Below are 19,832 nucleotides of genomic sequence, written 5' to 3' on the forward strand. Positions count from 1 at the left end.
TATATCTTTTTGTGCTAGCAGCACATTTTGCACATATATACTTGCACTGTCACAACAGCATCTAGAGAAATATTATCAAATGAAAATGATAGTATGTAACCAAAATGATGCCTCCCCTCAAGTGTACACAGTGTATTGATATTTTGTTCTATCAATGCAGTAGTTTCATTGAATTTTCCATGGGATGCCGTATGCAAAAAACTTTATGGCATATGATATATATCCAGTATGCCATAGTCTGGTCCTTTTTTTTATATGCTTGTCACTCATTTAATCTCAAATGTGTAAGATGGTTACTCTCGAGGGATTTCCTCACACTTCCAACACGATGTGATGTGGATTTGTCAATGAGCTCTGACATCATTATGGTAGGGAAACAAAAATCTACATCACTCAGTATTTTGTATTCAAGTTTCTCTTTCTGATCAGAGGAAAGAGAATTTTGCTCAAGACCATTGTGTGTTTACCTGCGTGGATTTACCCAGATATCCGAGTGCAGGATGTGTGTGGATGCATTTGTGCTTTACCTCGAACCTGTGGGACTGATATTCTAGTGGAGAAATAATGTTTGTTTTATGTATTTCTCTGATGTGAAACCTTTTTCCCCATGTCTGTCAAATGTTTGGAGGATCGAGCTGTCATTTAATCCTTTATTTGCCAGGGACAGTGTGTACAATGCTGTGTGGTTTTCTGTGACAATCAGCATTCAAACCACACAAAGGGTTTACTGGTTTTCCCTGGTTCGATTTTGACATGTTGGTAGCTTGGTTTGTGATATGCTTCTTCCCTCATGAATTACTTTTGGCAAACTTTGAGACGAGAGTGAAACACAGAAAGGAAAGAAAATGAAGCACTAGTCAAAAAAAAAAAAAAAATAGTTGCTCTGATCCAATATAAAGTGTGCTGTATTTCAAAGTCTTGACAGTTGTAGGTTAAGAGTGCAAATTTGTTATCGCTTTAACTTCATCAACTCTCATGCAGTACTTGTGTTTTTCTTTTCCATAATATGTGTGTGTGTCAGAAGAACACAGACATTAAACGGACAAAATTCTGAAGCAGTATTCTCAACTTTTGTGAATTTTACATGGACATTGGCCCATTTATTTTGATGTGATTTTGTCACGGGTTCTGGCCAAGTTTGTGAAGTGAAAATGATGTGCTGCTAAATGGTTTTCCCAGCCCAAAACTGCCGTCTTTCAGCAGTTTTAAAGAGAGTGCAGACTACAGTAAAATGATGCACTTGGAGGGTGGTTTTAACCCATTGAGGACGGACTGATTTTGCAACAATGCACATTTCTCATAGACACCTGCCCGAGTATACTCGGGACTCGTCCTCAACGGGTTAATGACCAGAGTTTCACTTGACTTGTCACGGTGGTAATATTTTGGTATTGAAAGCTTCAAAAGAATTAATATTTCACTGCAGACATTTACATATATATTATATGAAAAAGTCGTATTTCACAAGAGATTTGCTAGCATAAAGTTGAAGATATAGTACACTCTGATATACTCCAATACAACATGGAGTAGATAAAGGGGAAAAATACAAGTATGAAATGGGCATGTTTGATAAAAAAGGCATCTCATTTCTCTGAAGTCAATGTTACACTAGATTATTGAGGGAAATACCTTGTGGATGAATTGTAATATTTTTGGCTGAAAAGAGGTGTAACTACCTTTCAAGTTGTTGTTTTTCATTTGTCTCTGATTGGTGAAAAATCTGTGAGCTGAACTTTTCTATCAAGTTTTGCACAGTTTGTAGTTGTAGTGCAGTAGATCTATGATGTACTGAACTGGGGGAAAATGTGTAATTGATATATTTCTTGTGATGCAGGAGAATTTGACACGCTCACCGAGCAGCTGCAAATGAACCACTGCATTTCATCATTTACCATTTTGAGGATATATTAATATAAGACTATCTTTGCTCTGAATGTGGGCAAAAAAAAAAATAGTTTATACATGTACTTGTAAGATATGAACTATATTGTGGTAAAATAAAGTGCTGATGGAATATATTCAGTCTTTCGTGTGGATATGTTTGTGTCTATGGAGCTAACAATGTAATAAGAGGGTATTCCTGATTTTAAAGTGCATGTAGTAATGTAGTCCCCAAAACTGAGAATTACTACATAAACCGTGCATCCACTTTGACTTTTATAATCTCTCTCTCTCTCTCTCTTCCTCTGTCTTTCTAACCTTCCCTCTCTCTTTCTTTGTTTATCAAGAATACTCAGTAATTGGCGATAATGCAATACATTCTACTGTATTTTTACTGATCCTCATTGTGTAAATGCTGGTATGTGGATAAATAAACACACACACGCACACGAACACACATTTTAACGGCATAATTTTGTGACAATGAGGATTGTGTAGGGCGATCAGTAAGAAAGAAATTCTGATAAAACGACACTTGTCCAACTTAATGATACCTTTATTACCATCATGTGATTAACACGCTGCCGACATCCTCTCACGAAAATCTGCATTTATAAGTAGAGTTGCAAAGAACAAAAATACCTCACAAGATTTGAAAACCCAGCCTTTGGAAGACGAGATGAGCGGAGGAAGTTCGCAAGCTACAACATTATATTTCTTTCATAAATCAAATTGGCAAATCACAGTGAACTATGTTTCCTATGTTTTCCCTTCTTACCATCCAGGGGCCGCAGAACCGGGGGAGGGAGGGGATTCCCCCCCCCCCCCCCCCCCCACACACACACACACTGTTGGTTCGTCACAAAAAGAAAAAATCGGGGAAAAAATCGGGGAAAATTCACAACACCCGTGAATTTCAATTTCCGAAGATTCTCCCCTTAGATTCTTCACGATATGAAATTGGCTGGCAGAGGTAGAAATCATGACGAAATTGTCTGAAAATGAAGCAACATTGTACATTGTTAATGCATTACAAATGAGGACACTATATGCAACTCTTTCTGATTAGCAAACTAACATAACTTGTTCACATCCCTAATTTTGATATTGCTTTTCTATCGTCGTATCTTCCCGAATATAGTCAGATGGTATACTGAAGGTTAAATTTGGTTTCGTGAAGCTTAGTTTCACGCACCATGTCATCTTGGCCAAAACTGCTCGTCTGTGTTAGGACCAACCAATCAAATTCTTTGGGAACATTGATAACTGGCGATCCAGTTCTCACAAGTTACATGCAGAATGATCGTTGAGGGAGCTAAATCGTAAAAATTCGAATGAGCCGTTATTTTTCGACCTCGAACTACGTCGAAATTTCCGAAACCATTTATTGCATGATTACTAAGACATGAGAGCACTTTGGGGCGAGTAAGTCTCATTGTGTTAGTTATATGAAAGGTACTTTAACCTGAAACACAAACTAAGACAAGGCAAACTCAGGGAAACTTTGTAAAGGTACCAAAACTTCATTGTCTTTAAACCCCTAAACCCCCTCCCCACAGATCCGTCACAGAAATTTATTCTGTTTGTAGTCCAAAGTAGTCCAGTTTGTAGTCAGTTAGTTTGTAGTCATTTAGTTGGCCAACGACGCAGGGGACGAAATTTCACTTCAACTGTCACGCACGAATAAGATAATAACATTGATCTTGATGCAAAAGCTCAGGTAGGTGAAATCTAAACACACTTCAAAGGTTAGATTTCGACAATGTCACTGCTTTATACTTTCCCGGCACACCGTCAGAGAAAATTAATGCTAACGAGGTGTGACCGATCGGCGATCGGCGGTCGGCGTTCGGATATTTGGTAGAGTCTCGATCAGTGGCCAAAGTTTAGCCGAAAGAAAGTGTAGGCAGCCATCGAAGAAAAGAGTCTCAGCTACATTTCTCAGGCAACCGACCATAGTAGGAAAAAAAAGAAAACTGGTTAGGAAAAGTTTTTTTTTTTTTTAAATGCCGGTGGGAATCCTCACATATACCGAAATGACACCAAATAACAGACAGAATATGTCATGACAATAAGCCAGTTTGTAGTTCCTCTTTGCACATGAATAGAAAAGGGTCATTTGCGACTAACAGGCGTGTTTGTTTGTAACTTCACGCAGGTAATAACCTGTGATGCAATGACCATTTACGTAATTCGTATAATTATAGTGCTTGCCGGCACGTCCACCTGACTGCAACAAAGTGTACATTAAAGCCTGGTATTTGGTAATAATAGATGAAATGTTCGTTAATGCATTCAATGCAAAACAATGACAGGATTGCTTTCCCAAGTTTTAATTGATGGGCCATTCGGGTCACCTGGTCTACGCCAGTTCACTCCTTGTTTGAACATGAATTCCATAAGTTGTTACGTCAGGCAAGTTTACGCATAATGTCGCTCTGAAAACGAGTGAAGTGCCTAAACAACTGAGAAAAAAATAATAGAGGTCATTCAGGAAATGTGCACATAAACGAGCTAATTACGAACTGCTTTTAGGTGAGTTTCTGCCAAGTTATTGATACCATAGACTATGGCCACGTAGAAAACAGTCCAGACGATAGACGAGCAAAGCTGTGGATGTACGTGTCACGTGGTCTGTATCGCTGGCAGTAAGGAAGGGTCTCCTGGAATTCCCGCTCCCAGTACAGGACCGGCGTGCTGGGGTATCGCTCGTACCACTTGGCGAGCTCCTGAATAGAACTAATCATCTGATTTACAGAACGGCGATGGATGTCACTTTTCACGGTGCTCGACGACGGTTTGCTCTCGTCCTCGAAGTTGTTTTCATCCTCTGCGACGATGGGGATATCGACTTCTTCGAAAATATCGGAGGTGCCCTCGTCAATATTGTTTTGGCGTGAAGTTATACCGACTTCATCACCATCACTCTCTGTGTCTTTGTCGAGTTGGTGGAATGTTTTCGATGGTGTTGCTTTCGTGTGAGTGAGAGAAAGTCGGCTTCCGATGGGGCAATCTTGATCCTTGTCGTTTTCTCGCTTTCGGCTTTTAGATCTACTGCTGATGTGAAATTCGTCACCATCGCGATGTCCATCACGCTCGACCTCGTTTCCGTCGCTAGAGTTGTCAATTATTTCTGTACCTTTTGGTGGCACGGTGTCATCGACATTCCGTCGAAGACGACCTACATCTGCAGGTGGATCATCGACGTCGTCATTGCCAGCCTTCTCAGCGTGATTACCACACCCATAGTGGTTCAGTATGTCATGATTGACGACGTCCGTTCGCGGCACGTGTATGCTCACTTTTCCCGCGCGTTGCAACTGGCAGACGACGCAAGACGTTCTCGAAGCATTTAACCGCGATCCCGCGTCGTCGTCTGCGAGACTCTTCTGACCGTACACAAAGTCTCTCAAGTGCTTGCCGGAAAGCGGAATGATAGCGCCCTCACGTTTCCCCCACTCCATTAGAGGAAGCCGGAATTTGACTAGAGATTCACTGCTCGTTGAGGGTTTAATTTCCAGCCCTACATCCCTTTCCCTAACCTCGGCCGAATTTTCAGTCCTCGCAGTTTTATTTTGGTCGTTTTGCCCACTTTTTAGCGGAGGCAGTGCCTTCCGCAAATTTCTGAAATCCATCCTGCGCTTCCCGAAGTCTGACTGCGTTACGTTCCGGTATCTCTCCAGAGCTTTCAGCCGCCGAGGCGGGTTGCGGAGTTGTGGAGCGGACTGTCTGCGTGGCCATGGTTGCCCGGTGGATGTTGATGGGGCAGAAACCGATTCTCCCTTCTCACCGGGTGGGTCGCGTACCATCGCAGCATCCAGCTGGATAACATCCTTTGTTGGTTGCTTAGCAACCGGTGAAGGAGGAGAGTTGGACGCCGCATCTCGACGCGGTGATGAGTTTCGCATCCGCCGCCTTGGTGAGATGGACCCTACAAAGTCAGACCAGTAATGATGATTATGTTAGGTTGTTGCTTTTCACGTGTTCCTTTTATTCGGATAGCATGTCAGGATTATCTTGATTTTCTTTTATAATCTTGTTTATAATGTGACCATTTCAAATAAGACAAACTGAAACCGAAACCACTGTAGTAAATGAACATAGCTAAAGTTACCTCACTACCTCTCTCAATTTGAATCCTCAAAATTGACTGAATTCGTTTTAACATATGAACATCAGTTACAATCAGTCACAAGTGCATTTACATCAATACTGATATCCTCTCTTCAGATAGCTTGAACACTGACACATTGCCAAGATTGACGTCCTTCGTTATAGCCTTCGTTCATTCGGGTAAGAACTTCAGCATCGGACAAACTGAGAGGTTATTGGGAAATAAAGAGAAAGAAATCTTATGATGCCAACCTAAGTACATGTATCACTCTGAGGATTGTTATATCAGTCAGCGAACATCCAGCGTATCTGCGCGACATCGAATTTCGTTAAACACTATTTTTACGCAGCCGTGAGTTTAAGTTAACGTCAGATTCATGTATGTGCACCTGGAACTATACACGGCAGCTCCTATATGAGCTAGTTCAAACACACTCAAAGGATTAACCACTGCCTACCGTTCTTTCTCGTCGGAGACTTCGCCACGCTGAACGAGTCCACTCTAACCTTCGAGGGGCTGCCCGCCAAAATTCCCCGCCGGTACTTCTCCAGGTCCGTCTCTTGCTGCCTGAGGAGCTTCAGCCGCAGGGCTTTAGTTCGACGGGTGCAGTCGAGCTGCCTCTTGCGTGCATCGCGGTACTGGGCCATCCACGGCGTCTCTTCATCGTCGCCGGCGCCTGGCCCGGCGGAGGAGTTCGCTCCAGATTCTCGGCTCTGGAGAGGGTGGGCTAGCCGCTCCACGTTCGTCATGGTGAAGATAACCATGCAGTTATCATGCGATGGTTGTTCGTGACTCCAAAGAAGTTACAGACGTTGGTTCTAGATTCATGACGACAATCTGAAGATGGCAAGGGGAAGAAGAAAAAAAATATTATTGTTGTTACGTCTGCGTTTTCATCACGTTGTCAACGTAATATTTTGAGGGCCTGCGGGTCATAAAAAGATAGACCACAGTTAGAATATTCCCAAGTAAACGCGTCACAATATCAATACTCGCAATATAAAGAGACATTGCGGTGCATTGGATTTATTCCCCTTCAAAATACAGTAAGTCACGAACTTTCATTCGAAGAAAATGGAAATGGCATTACATTTCTTTGATCGTCAACTGACAGGAAGTGATTATAGATCAGATTAAAAGATGAAGTGTATGTGCTAGCTATTTCATGGGGAAACAACATGCTGCTATTCACATTGATTACCATTCTTGTGTCAATTGGTTGCTTTATCATGGCAGAGAAGTCTGTCAAGTAAATCTAGAGGAATGAAAGCGTTAAAGGAAGTAGCCTGTTGGATTATGCGCAAAGACTATCTGTGGATCTCGGAATCTCGCTGGTTGAGAACAGGTTGATAGGCCTACGTCCAAATTATTTGGTTGCTCTCGAGTGATAAAAGTTTCGCAAATATCAAATCAACAAATCAAATTTCTGTCTGTGGATCTAAATCCCTCCTACATCACGTACATTGATACACAATTATGTCAGACATCATAAATCATCATGTACCAAATTACATCGAACAAGGACGGTCGTTATGGTGAGCGCAGAGTGTAACAAGTCTTTGATGTGAAAGATTATCGACAAGTATGATCGATACTCTGCGATCAGTTGCCTGCCGTGACTAGGGCTGAGCTCTACAAGAGTGATATGTGCATTTAAGGGCGCGGGCGAGGGAATCTTTCTCTAACAGGAATGAGAAAAGGGGGTGATTAGATAGATGACCCGTAGGATTATACAAATACAAAATGTGTCTCTAAACAAATGAACTAACGTGAGTTTTTACCCTCCCAATCAGTCCCCCCCCCCCGCAATAAAATAAAAAGAAAAACACAACTAAAAACCCTCCCTCCGGGCCGATACCAGAAGCTAAACGTAAACGCATTTGTAGTCTTTGGTTTATTATCAACCTTGATTCTTTGCTGCTGCAAGCCGAGCGTGTTTCTGAATGGTGGTTATCGGTAAATCTGATCGATCGAGTGATATGATCGTATTCTGAAGTGTTGAAACAGAAGCACACCGCCCATTGTCTGACTATCGACCGAGCGGCGACAGAGAAAATGCTCGGTGACCGCCAACTATGATTGCAATACTTTGGATATAAAGGTGTTGAAGAGGGACGGGCCAAACTCGTACAAAGGCCTATGACATTCTCGTAATTGTTACATTGCCCGTGACAATACGAAATCGCAATCTCTGTTCTGTTCTTTTCATTCTTTTTTGGGATGGTATTGTTCTTGAATATCCACGACATGACAACATCAATAAGTAAAACTGTCCCGTGTATAGTTCAATCACGATCAATCGATGTACAGAAATAGCGCTCGTTTTTGTTGATAGTTTCTTTGTCTTTAAATAGGTCTGCGTTGCCATGTTGGCGTCTCTGTATATACAAAAGACGTATCCAACGACTCTTTTCTCTAACCTGTTTTATTTTGACTCTATTTTCTTCGTTTCTCCTTTTTGATAGATGTGCCATGATAGAAAAAAGCAACAATCTGTACATCAAGCAATGAATTTGGGTACCTCTTTAATATGTTGGCACCGTCATATTTCCGTTACTGCTTTGCGACACCATCGTACCATTATGACCATTAACATTTGTGTTAAGTACGTGTTGGTTTTTTTTTAATGTGCAATCCAAACTGCCAAAGACACGGTTGTATACATTGTACTTCAATTCGTTGTACCACTGTCAACGAGTTTGTTATTCCTTTGAGAAATAGGGAAATATAAAAATAAAATTGAACTGAACTGATATGTTAACATATGTATGCATATATTTCTATATTTCAGCTTATACTACATGTATATCGATTTCTAAAATATTTTCCAGGAATAGAATCCTGCGCGAAACGAAAAGAATCGAACATGACTTTCGTCGTCTGATGTATAGTTGAAAATAGGTGTGCTATAGACATCTTTGCTAATAATGTATAACAGAGAGAATATTTATTGTGCATCAGTGGAAAAACGCAGGTCTACTTATCAATGACAAGATAGGAGAAGCGATAAGAGGTACAAAATCTTATGTCTAATCGTTACGTTTAAGTCATATTATGTAGCATTGGTAGTGTGCAAGAAGTGAATCAAATACAGCATTGAATAATTAAGGCTATATATACATATATATATATATATATATATATATATATATATATATGTATGTATGTATATATATGTAATTATCATATGTATATGTAATAGATAATAATATATATACATACACACATATAGAAAATAAAAGGAGGGAATCAGCAATGCATTATTAACGTCTGGATTCCTCATTGTATACAATATATAGATAGATAAACGTATATCTTTATCTTTATGATTGTAGATAATACTCTTCCCTACTTCCCAAAACTTCGTCAAATTCATAGGAAGATATTTCATTAAATTTATACAAGTACAACATGTACCTGTAACTTACAATGTACATACACTGTCATTTATGTGCAACTGAGGTATACTCAGATAATAATTCAGAACAGTAGAAAGGTCACAAAAATTATGATAATGACTGTAGATGCTTAAAGATATTATGATACTAATATAGTTGATAATATATTCATGGTGATGTTTCAATTGAAATATTACTGTAAAATCACAATTATTGTTTAGATAATCAAGTAGTTATTGCTATCGTTGCCATTATGTCTGCTCAGGGTCATCCCACTAGACTGGCACCCACGAGTCATACAGCCGACGAGTTCGACATTGAAAAGAGGTCCATGAGTCATACAGCTCACGAGTCATACAGCCCATTTATTTAGTTCGACACTAGGCAAATAAAGCCCATGAGTTCGACACTAGGTATAAAAACAGCCCACGAGTTCGACAGATACCACACGTCGGTCTCATGGGCCTTGTTAGCTGAGTGTCGAACTAATGGGCTGTATGACTCGTGAGCTGTATAACTCATGAGCTGTATATATGACTTGTGAGCAGTATGACTTGTGAGCTGTATGACTCGTGGGATGTATGACTCGTGGGATGTATGACTCGTGGATGTCGGTCTCGTGACATGCACCCGTCTGCTCAGGAAACAGTGCGACTTCTATGTAACTTTCATTTAGCTTAATTATGCATTCTAAACAGTGATATTATTACATTATTACAATCGTTATCATCATCACGGCAATTAAAAACAAATCAAGATCATGATTTTATGGAATCATGAGACAAAATTTACATTTAACATTAATATCATACCATCGTGGCCTACATGATTTTGTGCAAAGCGGCGAGAATATAGTAACCTCCGAATAAAAGCAAAGCTCAGTGAGAATCCACACACATATACAATCTACAATAATCGGGCCATAATATTTTGCTATTTACTTTTAGACTGTCTTTATTTTGAAAATGTTGCATTTCAGTTAATAAAATTGTCCTTCAGTTTGTTAGGAGAGACATTTTATATACAACATATATATAAAATAATTTTATGGGTTGATGAGTCTGAAGAGAATAAAGCCAGTGCATTCGGTATCCGTATTGTCGATATTAATGATGAAAAATCACAGGGAACCGACTCGTTGAACACTGTTGAATGTTAAGTTCTTATCAAAACACAGTACCCACATGCTCATTTTTAAAAATTTGCTTCTCGGGGTCCGGAACCAAAACAGCTCTGAGTTGAAGGTTTGAAGGTAGGGCCTACACTCGATGGGCGTTACATCACATGCATTCCCACTTGCACACACCGACACAATGAGTCGCTCAATTACAGTGAAATGGAAAGTTTCGAGAGTTAATGCTATTTATATGTCATAACAACTCAAGTGGCTGTAGCTTCCGCCTGCGTGATATTACGATATCTGATGGAATTGGTTCTGCTATACGCAAATTGCCATCTATACTTGTTGGTAAACTTGCCAAAAATTTTTGAAAAGCCTGCAAGCATATACTATTGAATGCAGAAAACCTTTACGATATTTTCAGTTGCTTGCTGTCTACTTATCAAGCGTAAAGTTAAGACCAAACGGGGATTTGTTATACACTAATTACAAAAAAGAGAAAGTTATAGAGAGGGAGAAAGAGAACGAAAGTGGAAATAAACTCAAGTCATGCAAGTCTACTCAAATTACAATAAGGTAATAAGAAACAACGGCAAGTACACAAAACAAAGCAGATATACTCGTTAATGAAAACAAGCACAAGAGAATAAATCAATTTGTTTACCAATTTGTCTCACGATTCGCGTATAATAGAGAAGAAACGAACATTCATTATTTCAGCCGTCAAATTCCTTTGCTCTCAATCAACAGTCGGGTATTAATGCATAGCCGAAACACACATTTCAAAACCCATTTATAAAATAATGTATGTCGGATAGAAACAGTCACAAACGTTATCAAAGGCCTACCTCAGACGTCGTCCTAGTTCGGAAATCCATCTACAGCCCAGCATCCACGGATGTATGTAAGTATGAATGTAAGTATGATAAGAGCATCTGCACTTCTACGTACTGAGCATTTTGCTTGCGAGACGCACTCTTTTCCCATGAAGAAATCACCTCATTGCCCTTTGCAGTAAACAGTCAATACAAACATGGATCGATGATCTTCGAGCTGATATCGATTAAACCCATATCATTACGGCGGTGATTGCGCGCGGAGTCAACACCGATCGATCGACGGAGTCGTCTGCGGGGCAAAAGGTATCTACCGTTTCTTGATAATCAACAATGGGTTTTTGTGCGTGTCAAGGGTATCAGGGTATCTATACGAGGAAGCCTTTCACGAAAAGGAATGACCGATGTTGAGATTCCGACAAACATTATCTACGATACTCTCACGCACATTGTCCACGTGATCATAGAACACTTAAATAAAGAAGCGTAATACAATAGACATCACATCGACTTTGTGGACTATGGCACTGTGTATGTTTACCCTCTCATGATTACTGTTGTGCTTGACATATTGATTAGGCATTATATCACGTATATACACATTTAATGCATCTTTCACCGAGTGACATCAAAATGTACGATTACAATAAAAACAAAACAAAACAAGTCAATATAACGTTATCTTCCCATTGAGGAGCATGTAGTAACATGTGATAATAATGGACTCGGACGCGATGACATCACATGACTGTTATCCACAGCCTGAATGCAGAACTATCAACTATGATGCATTCGACTTACTAATCATTATTTGACTCGTATTACGCATGTCATTATCTCCAAGGTTGTTTCTGACTACCCGGAGATTGTCCGAATATTGCCCGACATAGCAACATCTGCTGTATGTAATCTGGATTCTACTTATGAAGAAACATAGTAATTGATAATAAATTGATGAATCAGATTGGCTCATACGTCCTCAGCGAAATACATGCGTAACCTTGAATACATTAGTAAATTTTCTCCGAACAGTGGACGAGGTATAAAAAAGACGCATGCTTATAAGGCCTTTAAGTTTTAAAATTGCTAATTCGGATCGTCATAGATTAAAAAACGTTGAGATTTGAGGCAGAACTCAGTAGCCATGACTTGTATCGTGTTCAAAGCCCACGAGTAATAAAGTCATCATGCTTGTCTGCAAAGCGATTATTGATGGAGTAGATACTATACAGACGCTAATCAAATCAAACGTCAGACGGTCGCTCGGAATGTAAAATGATGAGGTGGTATAATACAACATGGTGCAGTGATCGATCTGTGACAAGGAGACCTAGTTTATCGAATTGAAAAATACCGTTTGACTTTGGTAAGCGGTTTTGAAGCCTTTCTCCGCGGGTGGATCTAATTGATACGAAAGACCATGTCGATATCAGTGTAATGACAATATCGATCGACGCACCTGCCGACAATGAACTGACTTTGGCCAAACGCCATCACGAACTTCGCAATAATCTCCGCTGCGTACGTGACATGACCGGTTAAGTCAGTACGCGTATGGGTTTGCAAAAGATAGATTATGTGTACAATAGTCATAAATCATCTAATATTGGTGAGATAAGCTTCGTTACTTATGCGAATGATGGGGGGGGGGGGGGTAGTCCCCGATAAAGATATACCATGGTTTTAGCCATTCAAATTGCACTATTGAGCCGGATATGTATCAGAAAAAAGAACATATTCAATGATAAACAACACGTGGTTTTAACATGTCTACAACATCTGACTGATAACATGGTGTATGATAAATGACATGACGTTTACACCTTATCCGGTTTTCAGAATGCACATAATATCTTAACGACGACAGATAGCTACTGTACGTGCTGCCGCAGGCATTCAATTGTTTCACTGTCATGCGATACTGCTAATTAGCATTATTTAAGCGTTCAAAGTCGTAATCTTAATGGCTCAAATAATCATTGAAACGTCAACGATTATCACAGTCCTTCATAAGTATTGGGGTCATCAACAGTATTGTTCAAACATTGACACTACAATGTATGGTGAAACATGTATAAAGTTTGCATTTCTATACTGTTCTACAGTGATCTTTATGACAATTATGAAGATTATGCACATACTAGTTCATGCCTGTTCATGGCCATTAAATTTGTTGGTTATTTTCAGACCGCACACTAGACCGCACGTAAGTGGTAATGCTCCGAGGCAGGCCGATATCCTTGACAAAGCCCATGTTTAAATCGGCGTAGAGAAATAGAATAAGAATTAGACGAACAGAATGATATATAGAGGTTTCATCAAAATGAATTAAGAAATTCATGGGATATTTAAGGTTTCACATATTTTTATGAAAATATATTATTGGGAGCAACCGCATATTCGCAAACTGAATGTCATCAACTGAAATGATATCCTTTATGATTTGTGCACAAATCTTCTAAATCAATATTATCATTCATTCACACGAAGCTGATGAGAGTAAGTGTTAGCAGCCACGGGGGAGGGGGCAACACACTCCCACACGCACACGCACACACACACACACACACACACACATACATTTGACTCTTTTAAAAAAAACTACCAACCAACGAAATAATGCGAAGAAAATGATTAAACAATCATAACAAAACCATTGACTCTTCAAGTGTTCTCCCTGTATCGAAGCAGAAAAATTATTATAGGTTTTTACTTACCTACTATTGTGAATTTTTCTGTAGGGGAAAAGTGAATAAGTTGCCTAATTATTTACATACACACACAAAAAAGAACCACCTTTTTTGTTTTAATCACATTGTGTACAATTTATTATGTGGAAGACTTGTGAGATAATTACCTCCTCTTGATTTCGTATACAATGATTGTTCCTGATACCTCCTTTTCTTCTTCTTTTTAAAGGTGAAGACATATATGGCACTTTAAAATTCCATGGCTCTCTCTTATTCAAGGTCCAGTCTTAATGAAACATCCAGTATACTTTTTATCAGTCGCATCGAATGTCCCTTTAAGACCCTTCTATTGCCTAATCACAAAGTGAACTGTATGATCTAATCTACGTCGGACACATGGTTGCCTCGATCCTGTTGGCTTGATTTGATATAATGAAAGTACATGTATAGTGTTGCAGACTATCGACATGTAAGATATATCCGCAAAGATAACAAAATATTTACCTGCAAATATATTTTGTGTAAACACACACAAACACACACACACACAAAAAAAAAAAAAACACACACACACACACACACTCACACACATATATATATATATATATATATATATATATATATATATATATATATATATATATGAAGAACGAGCCTCAAATACGCCATCTGTAAATCCAACAAGGTTTTTATTCACAAAATAAAAAATAAAAACCTTCTTGTTGGATCTATACAGATGGCGTATGTCAGACTCATTCTTCTTATGATTATAACACTCGAAGTCCAACATGTGGAAAAATTCTAATATATGTACATATATATATATATACATATATATATATATATATATATATATATATATATATATATATATATATATATCACACATCTAGACATAGATACGGTATATCAAATGTACATTCTCATATTCCTCTTTACAGAGGGAGGTATATAGAGAGAGACCTCATGAACCTGAATCAAATAGGATTGTATGGGAAAGCGTGGATAAAGCTATGTGTAAAAATGACATGTTACGTCTAAACTTACTTTATCTTTGATCAGTTTATTGCATGATATTATGTCGTATTCTTGCCTCTTTACACCTTCCACTATATTCTACAACGGTCTCTTGTCGAACGCTTTGTCCTAAATCGCACACCATGATAAATCGTCAGTAACAAGGGCAAAAATTATCATATCTTTGAAGTAGGTTGTATCTAATCCGCCAAACAGAGAAATAGTATCATCGTTTTGCTTTTTACACAGGAATAGTTTTACAGACTGTAAATATTTGTCAGTTTCATCTTAAAATCAATATGAACCTTTGTTTTCTCCGAGATATCCTGAAAGATGCTTACAACGACTAGATTGTTTTTTTTTGACTGTGGTGTAATGTTTAATGCATGTAAATGTTCCCAATCATTATCGACGTAAGTATTGTAAACCAAGATTCAAAATTCTGCTCTAGAGAAGCTTGGACTTGGGCTCTTATTGGTATAGTTACGATAGTGAGCCTTTTCAATATTTTGGTTTTGTCTCATTAGACAATGACGATTGTTGAATGAAACCGTACTTACTTTTCTGGACTACCTTGCTCGAGATTCTCGACTCTGTCCCGTCCTACCAACCAAATTGTGTCGTTTCCAACTCCGCTCGATAAATCCGTGTTTAATCATCCACTATCCCACTATCACACATGCGAATACATGAGTGAAAGAAAAATGAAGAAGTTCACATTATCATCAGCATCATAACGGATGAATAGTAGTGAACTCCAGAAAGCTGTCGCCCTCGTGCTACGATTACGGTTACAGTTGTCTCTGTACCATAAACATCAAGCACGTCTTGCGATGTCTACAGAAGCGCAAACACTCCCGCGAACAAATATTTTGGCTCAAGTGAAAAAGAAAGCTGTGCCAATAGCAACAGTCTGTTGAATGCCTTCGAGTGGGATCTGAGTTGTTGTACAGGGGATGATGTGTAGAGAATACCAACAACAGAAAAGTACATGCAAATAATGAGTATTTTCCCTGCAATCCGTTTAGAGGTATATCAATATGTAATCCACACGAAGTACAAACATCCCACTATTTAGCTGCAGTGTATATTTTGACAAAAGTAACGTCGGACTTCATAACAATTCGAAACAGAGGGCTTTCCTTTTTCTTTCAAATCTGCTTGGATGAGTGACAAAAGTTGAACTGATCTTGGCGAGTTAACAATAGATCATAAACTTTGTCCCACCTTGGGTCACATTAATAAAACAATAAATTTGCTTTGTTAACACATGCTCATATTATTTTTTTTACTTGTTTAATATCAATACATAGACGCATGACATACCACACATACACACATGCACGCAAACACAAACACACACACACACACACACACACACACACATATATATATAAATTATATAGATGCAAAGAAATTTTCTAAAACAGTGTTGGGTAGACAATACAAGGGATGATGTCATAATGATAAACCCGTAGTGAGTGTTGATCTCACAAAGCGCAAGTTTCTGTCTCATATATATGCTATCCAGATCAATTAAGCTTTGTAATATATTTTTGTGTGTGTGTATTATTCGTATGTGTGTGTGTGTGTGTGTGTAGAATACAGTATCCTGCTTTAAAGCAACTTTTAATCACATTATTCTAAACTTTCTTTCACGTGTCTCTCATATAATTCTGCCCATTTATATTATGTTGATATAATATGCAGCACGTGCCAGTTGCTAAATTATTGACCAAAATATGTGTACATTTTGGAGTACAAATGAATGGAAGTGTTGTATGGTGATTACTCGTCACATCTTTTAATTTGCGTGTGCTTGGTAAAAACATGTGAAGCTTTTAAGTTTCTGAAACTTTCCTATCTCATGTCCAATTTTGATCAACCTTTTTTCATTCTGGTTTTCTGGTCACACTTTATTAATTGACGTCAACTATATAGAGCAAGGTGTGGAGTTGTACTTAAAGAGGAATTCCAGACCAGTTAAAGGTTAGTCTGAAAAGAAAGAATAAAATTTCGTAAGTACAACATAACAGTGAAGATTCAATCAAATTCAGACAAAAGTTGGAGAAGTTATGAAATCGTGAATTCTTGCAAATTTTTCTAAAATGGTTCTAAAACAGCTGATATGAACTTTTACGAGTGAACTGATTATGTCATCACCTTGCAATTTTCCATTGATCGTGCGCAAAAAAAAACCACAACTGACAATAACGACTTTTTTTCAGGTATAAATGTGTAATACATAACGCTATTAGTAATTGATTTAGTTCAAAATAATGATTACATAGTATTTGAGACTAGGGCAAAATGCATCTTAAAGGGACTGTACAGTACTGGTTAAGGTGGGGATTCATGTTTTCAACATTCCCAAGTGAGATAATGAGAAACCTCTCATGAAATAGGAAAGAGCATGTAATCTTAAAGGACAAGTTCACCTTCATAAACATAAGGATTGAGAGAATGTAGCAATATTAGTAGAACACATCATTGAAAGTTTTTGGAAAATCAGACAATCCGTTCAAAAGTTATGAATTTTTGAAGTTTTTGTGCAGTACCCGCTGGATGAGAAGACTACTGCAGTGTATGAATAACCTAGATGTCACATGCGTACAACAATATAAGGAAAATATAAAGAGAATTTCACAAAATTCCATCTTTTGAAAAAAGTATACACATTCCCCTGACTCGTTACCGACAAATGTTATGGGTAATATTATTCCCCCTGCCTTTAGAAAGAGGCAAGTCAAGTGCTCTTTTATTATGCGAAAAAAGTGAAAATATGTTGAATTTTCTTTTACATTTTCTTTATACTGTTGTACGCATATGACTCACAAGCTGTAGTAGTCTCCTCATCCAGCGGTTCCAACACAAAAATTAAAAAAATTCATAACTTTTGCATCGATTGTCCAATTTTCCTCAAACTTTCACTGATGTGTTCTACTAATATTGTTGCATTTTCTCAATCCTTATGTTTATGAAGGTGAACTTGTCCTTTAAGAAGGATTCAACGTTTATTTGATGAAAATTGGTTTTCAAATGGCTGAGATATCCAAAAAAGTAATAATAAAAGGCGACAGGCCACGCTTTTTATCAGGATCTCTTCGTTTCACCTTGTTTTTGGATATCTCAGCCATTTCCAAACCGATTTTCATCAAATAAACTTTTGATACCCCTTAGAATTGCATGCTCTTTGACATCTCATAGAGTGGTTTCTGAATACATTGTATCTCGCAAAACTTTAAAAGCTAAATCCTCATCTCAACCAGAACCGTATACACCCTTTAACAATATGACTAGAAATTCAAAGATTTTGTGTACGAACTACATGCATTCAAATTTATGAAATTCTTCCATCGAGATGTTTTTTCTATTGCAACTGATTGACAAATTATTTACGTCGATGTATGGCAATATGTCAATCAGTTGCAATAAAAAGAACTACACGTTATGCGGCAAGCTGTGAAGTGATGACATTATCAGCTCACTCATGTGCATATTAATATTGATTGTTCAGATAAGTTTTGTGAAAGTTAGTGAAACTTGACAGTTTCATAACTTCTATAATTTTTATTCGATTTTGATCAAATTCTTCTCTGTTGTGCTTACAAAATTTTACTCCTTCATATCAAACTAAACTTTAAGTAGTCTGAAATCTCCCTTCAAGATTCCCTCAGCTCTTTGTAACTATCCACTGTTTCTCTGACCACATAATGCTAAGCAGTATTGAGATTTGTAGAGAAAATGTGAGATAAATCACACTAGAAACAAGACCAGAGCAGGCAAAATTTTTGGTTTTTATATGCCAAACATTTAATGTTTCAAAGAAATGCAAAGACATCAACAACTCATCATATGTCACATTTTTATACTCAGCATGAAGAGAATGGCTCTAACATAGCAGAACTACATAATGAGTCTAGCTAAAGCTGTGTTTAGGGGAAGAATAATGTAAAGTCAGTGAAACTCAACATAGTTTGTAAGACATAATGCATGCTAGGGAGGTCCTAATATTACTTCTGGTGCAAAACATCTTTTAGTAACCCTGTTACAGAGTTATCATATATGTACATGTAATAATAAAGAACTATTGAGCCTAGTCCAATAAACTTTCATGCTTGATCTCAAACAAGTCTCCATGATTTTGTTGTATTTCTGCTAGTCAACAAAAGCTGTAACATATGTAAACTGATTCGAGTGTATCTTCAACGTTTTATATTTCTTGAACTCACATGTTCAAAAAATGTTCTCGAGCTAGAGTATTTCATTATATATGACTTATCAAGGCATTCACAAGCACACTATTTTCATGTGGAAAAAAAAGAGAGAAAAAAAAATCACAAACTTATCATTATCAAAACAAACTCACATAAGTTGCATCAGAATGTTGTTTGCGATGTCAATCGACACTGTTGAACATCTCGACATAATTTTAACAGAAAATGAACATTTGGTGATTACCTAAACAAAACTAGGACATAACTTACATCTCACATTCCTATTAAATTTAAATACGATTAAGTACTGAAATTTCAAGAAAGAGGACATTCATTAGCAAATGCCCATTTGGTCAAGATGTAACTTGAATGGAATGATTTCCGGAAAGTGATGAAACTCCACGCAAATGTTATTTAATGTTTCCTGCCATATCAGTTACTCGTACTTAATATTTAGTGCTCAGGGTTGAGCTCATATTTCGCTAACCACAATGAGAAAAGTACAGAGATGTCAATCATGCAGCATTGGCCTACATTGGCCTACATTGTGCATCAG

The 19,832-nt window shown here is 38.0% G+C and overlaps 1 protein-coding gene across 1 annotated transcript; it reads right to left on the reverse strand.

The window, feature by feature from the left end:
- Positions 1-2,740: 2,740 nt before the first annotated feature.
- On the reverse strand, positions 2,741-15,828 carry LOC139742972 (uncharacterized). The gene is made up of 3 exons (XM_071653479.1): positions 15,620-15,828; positions 6,456-6,835; positions 2,741-5,815 (listed from the first exon to the last, which is right to left on the reverse strand). Exons 2-3 carry the CDS (start codon positions 6,760-6,762, stop codon positions 4,452-4,454), a joined length of 1,671 nt encoding a protein of 556 aa, XP_071509580.1. The 5' UTR covers positions 6,763-6,835; positions 15,620-15,828; the 3' UTR covers positions 2,741-4,451.
- Between the last annotated feature and the right edge of the window lie 4,004 nt (positions 15,829-19,832).

This window comes from Diadema antillarum, unplaced genomic scaffold (genome assembly GCF_040938485.1).
Source record: "Diadema antillarum isolate AM-2024a unplaced genomic scaffold, OU_Dant_1.0 seq00001041_RagTag, whole genome shotgun sequence".
In the NCBI taxonomy this organism is placed as follows: Eukaryota; Metazoa; Echinodermata; class Echinoidea; order Diadematoida; family Diadematidae; genus Diadema; species Diadema antillarum.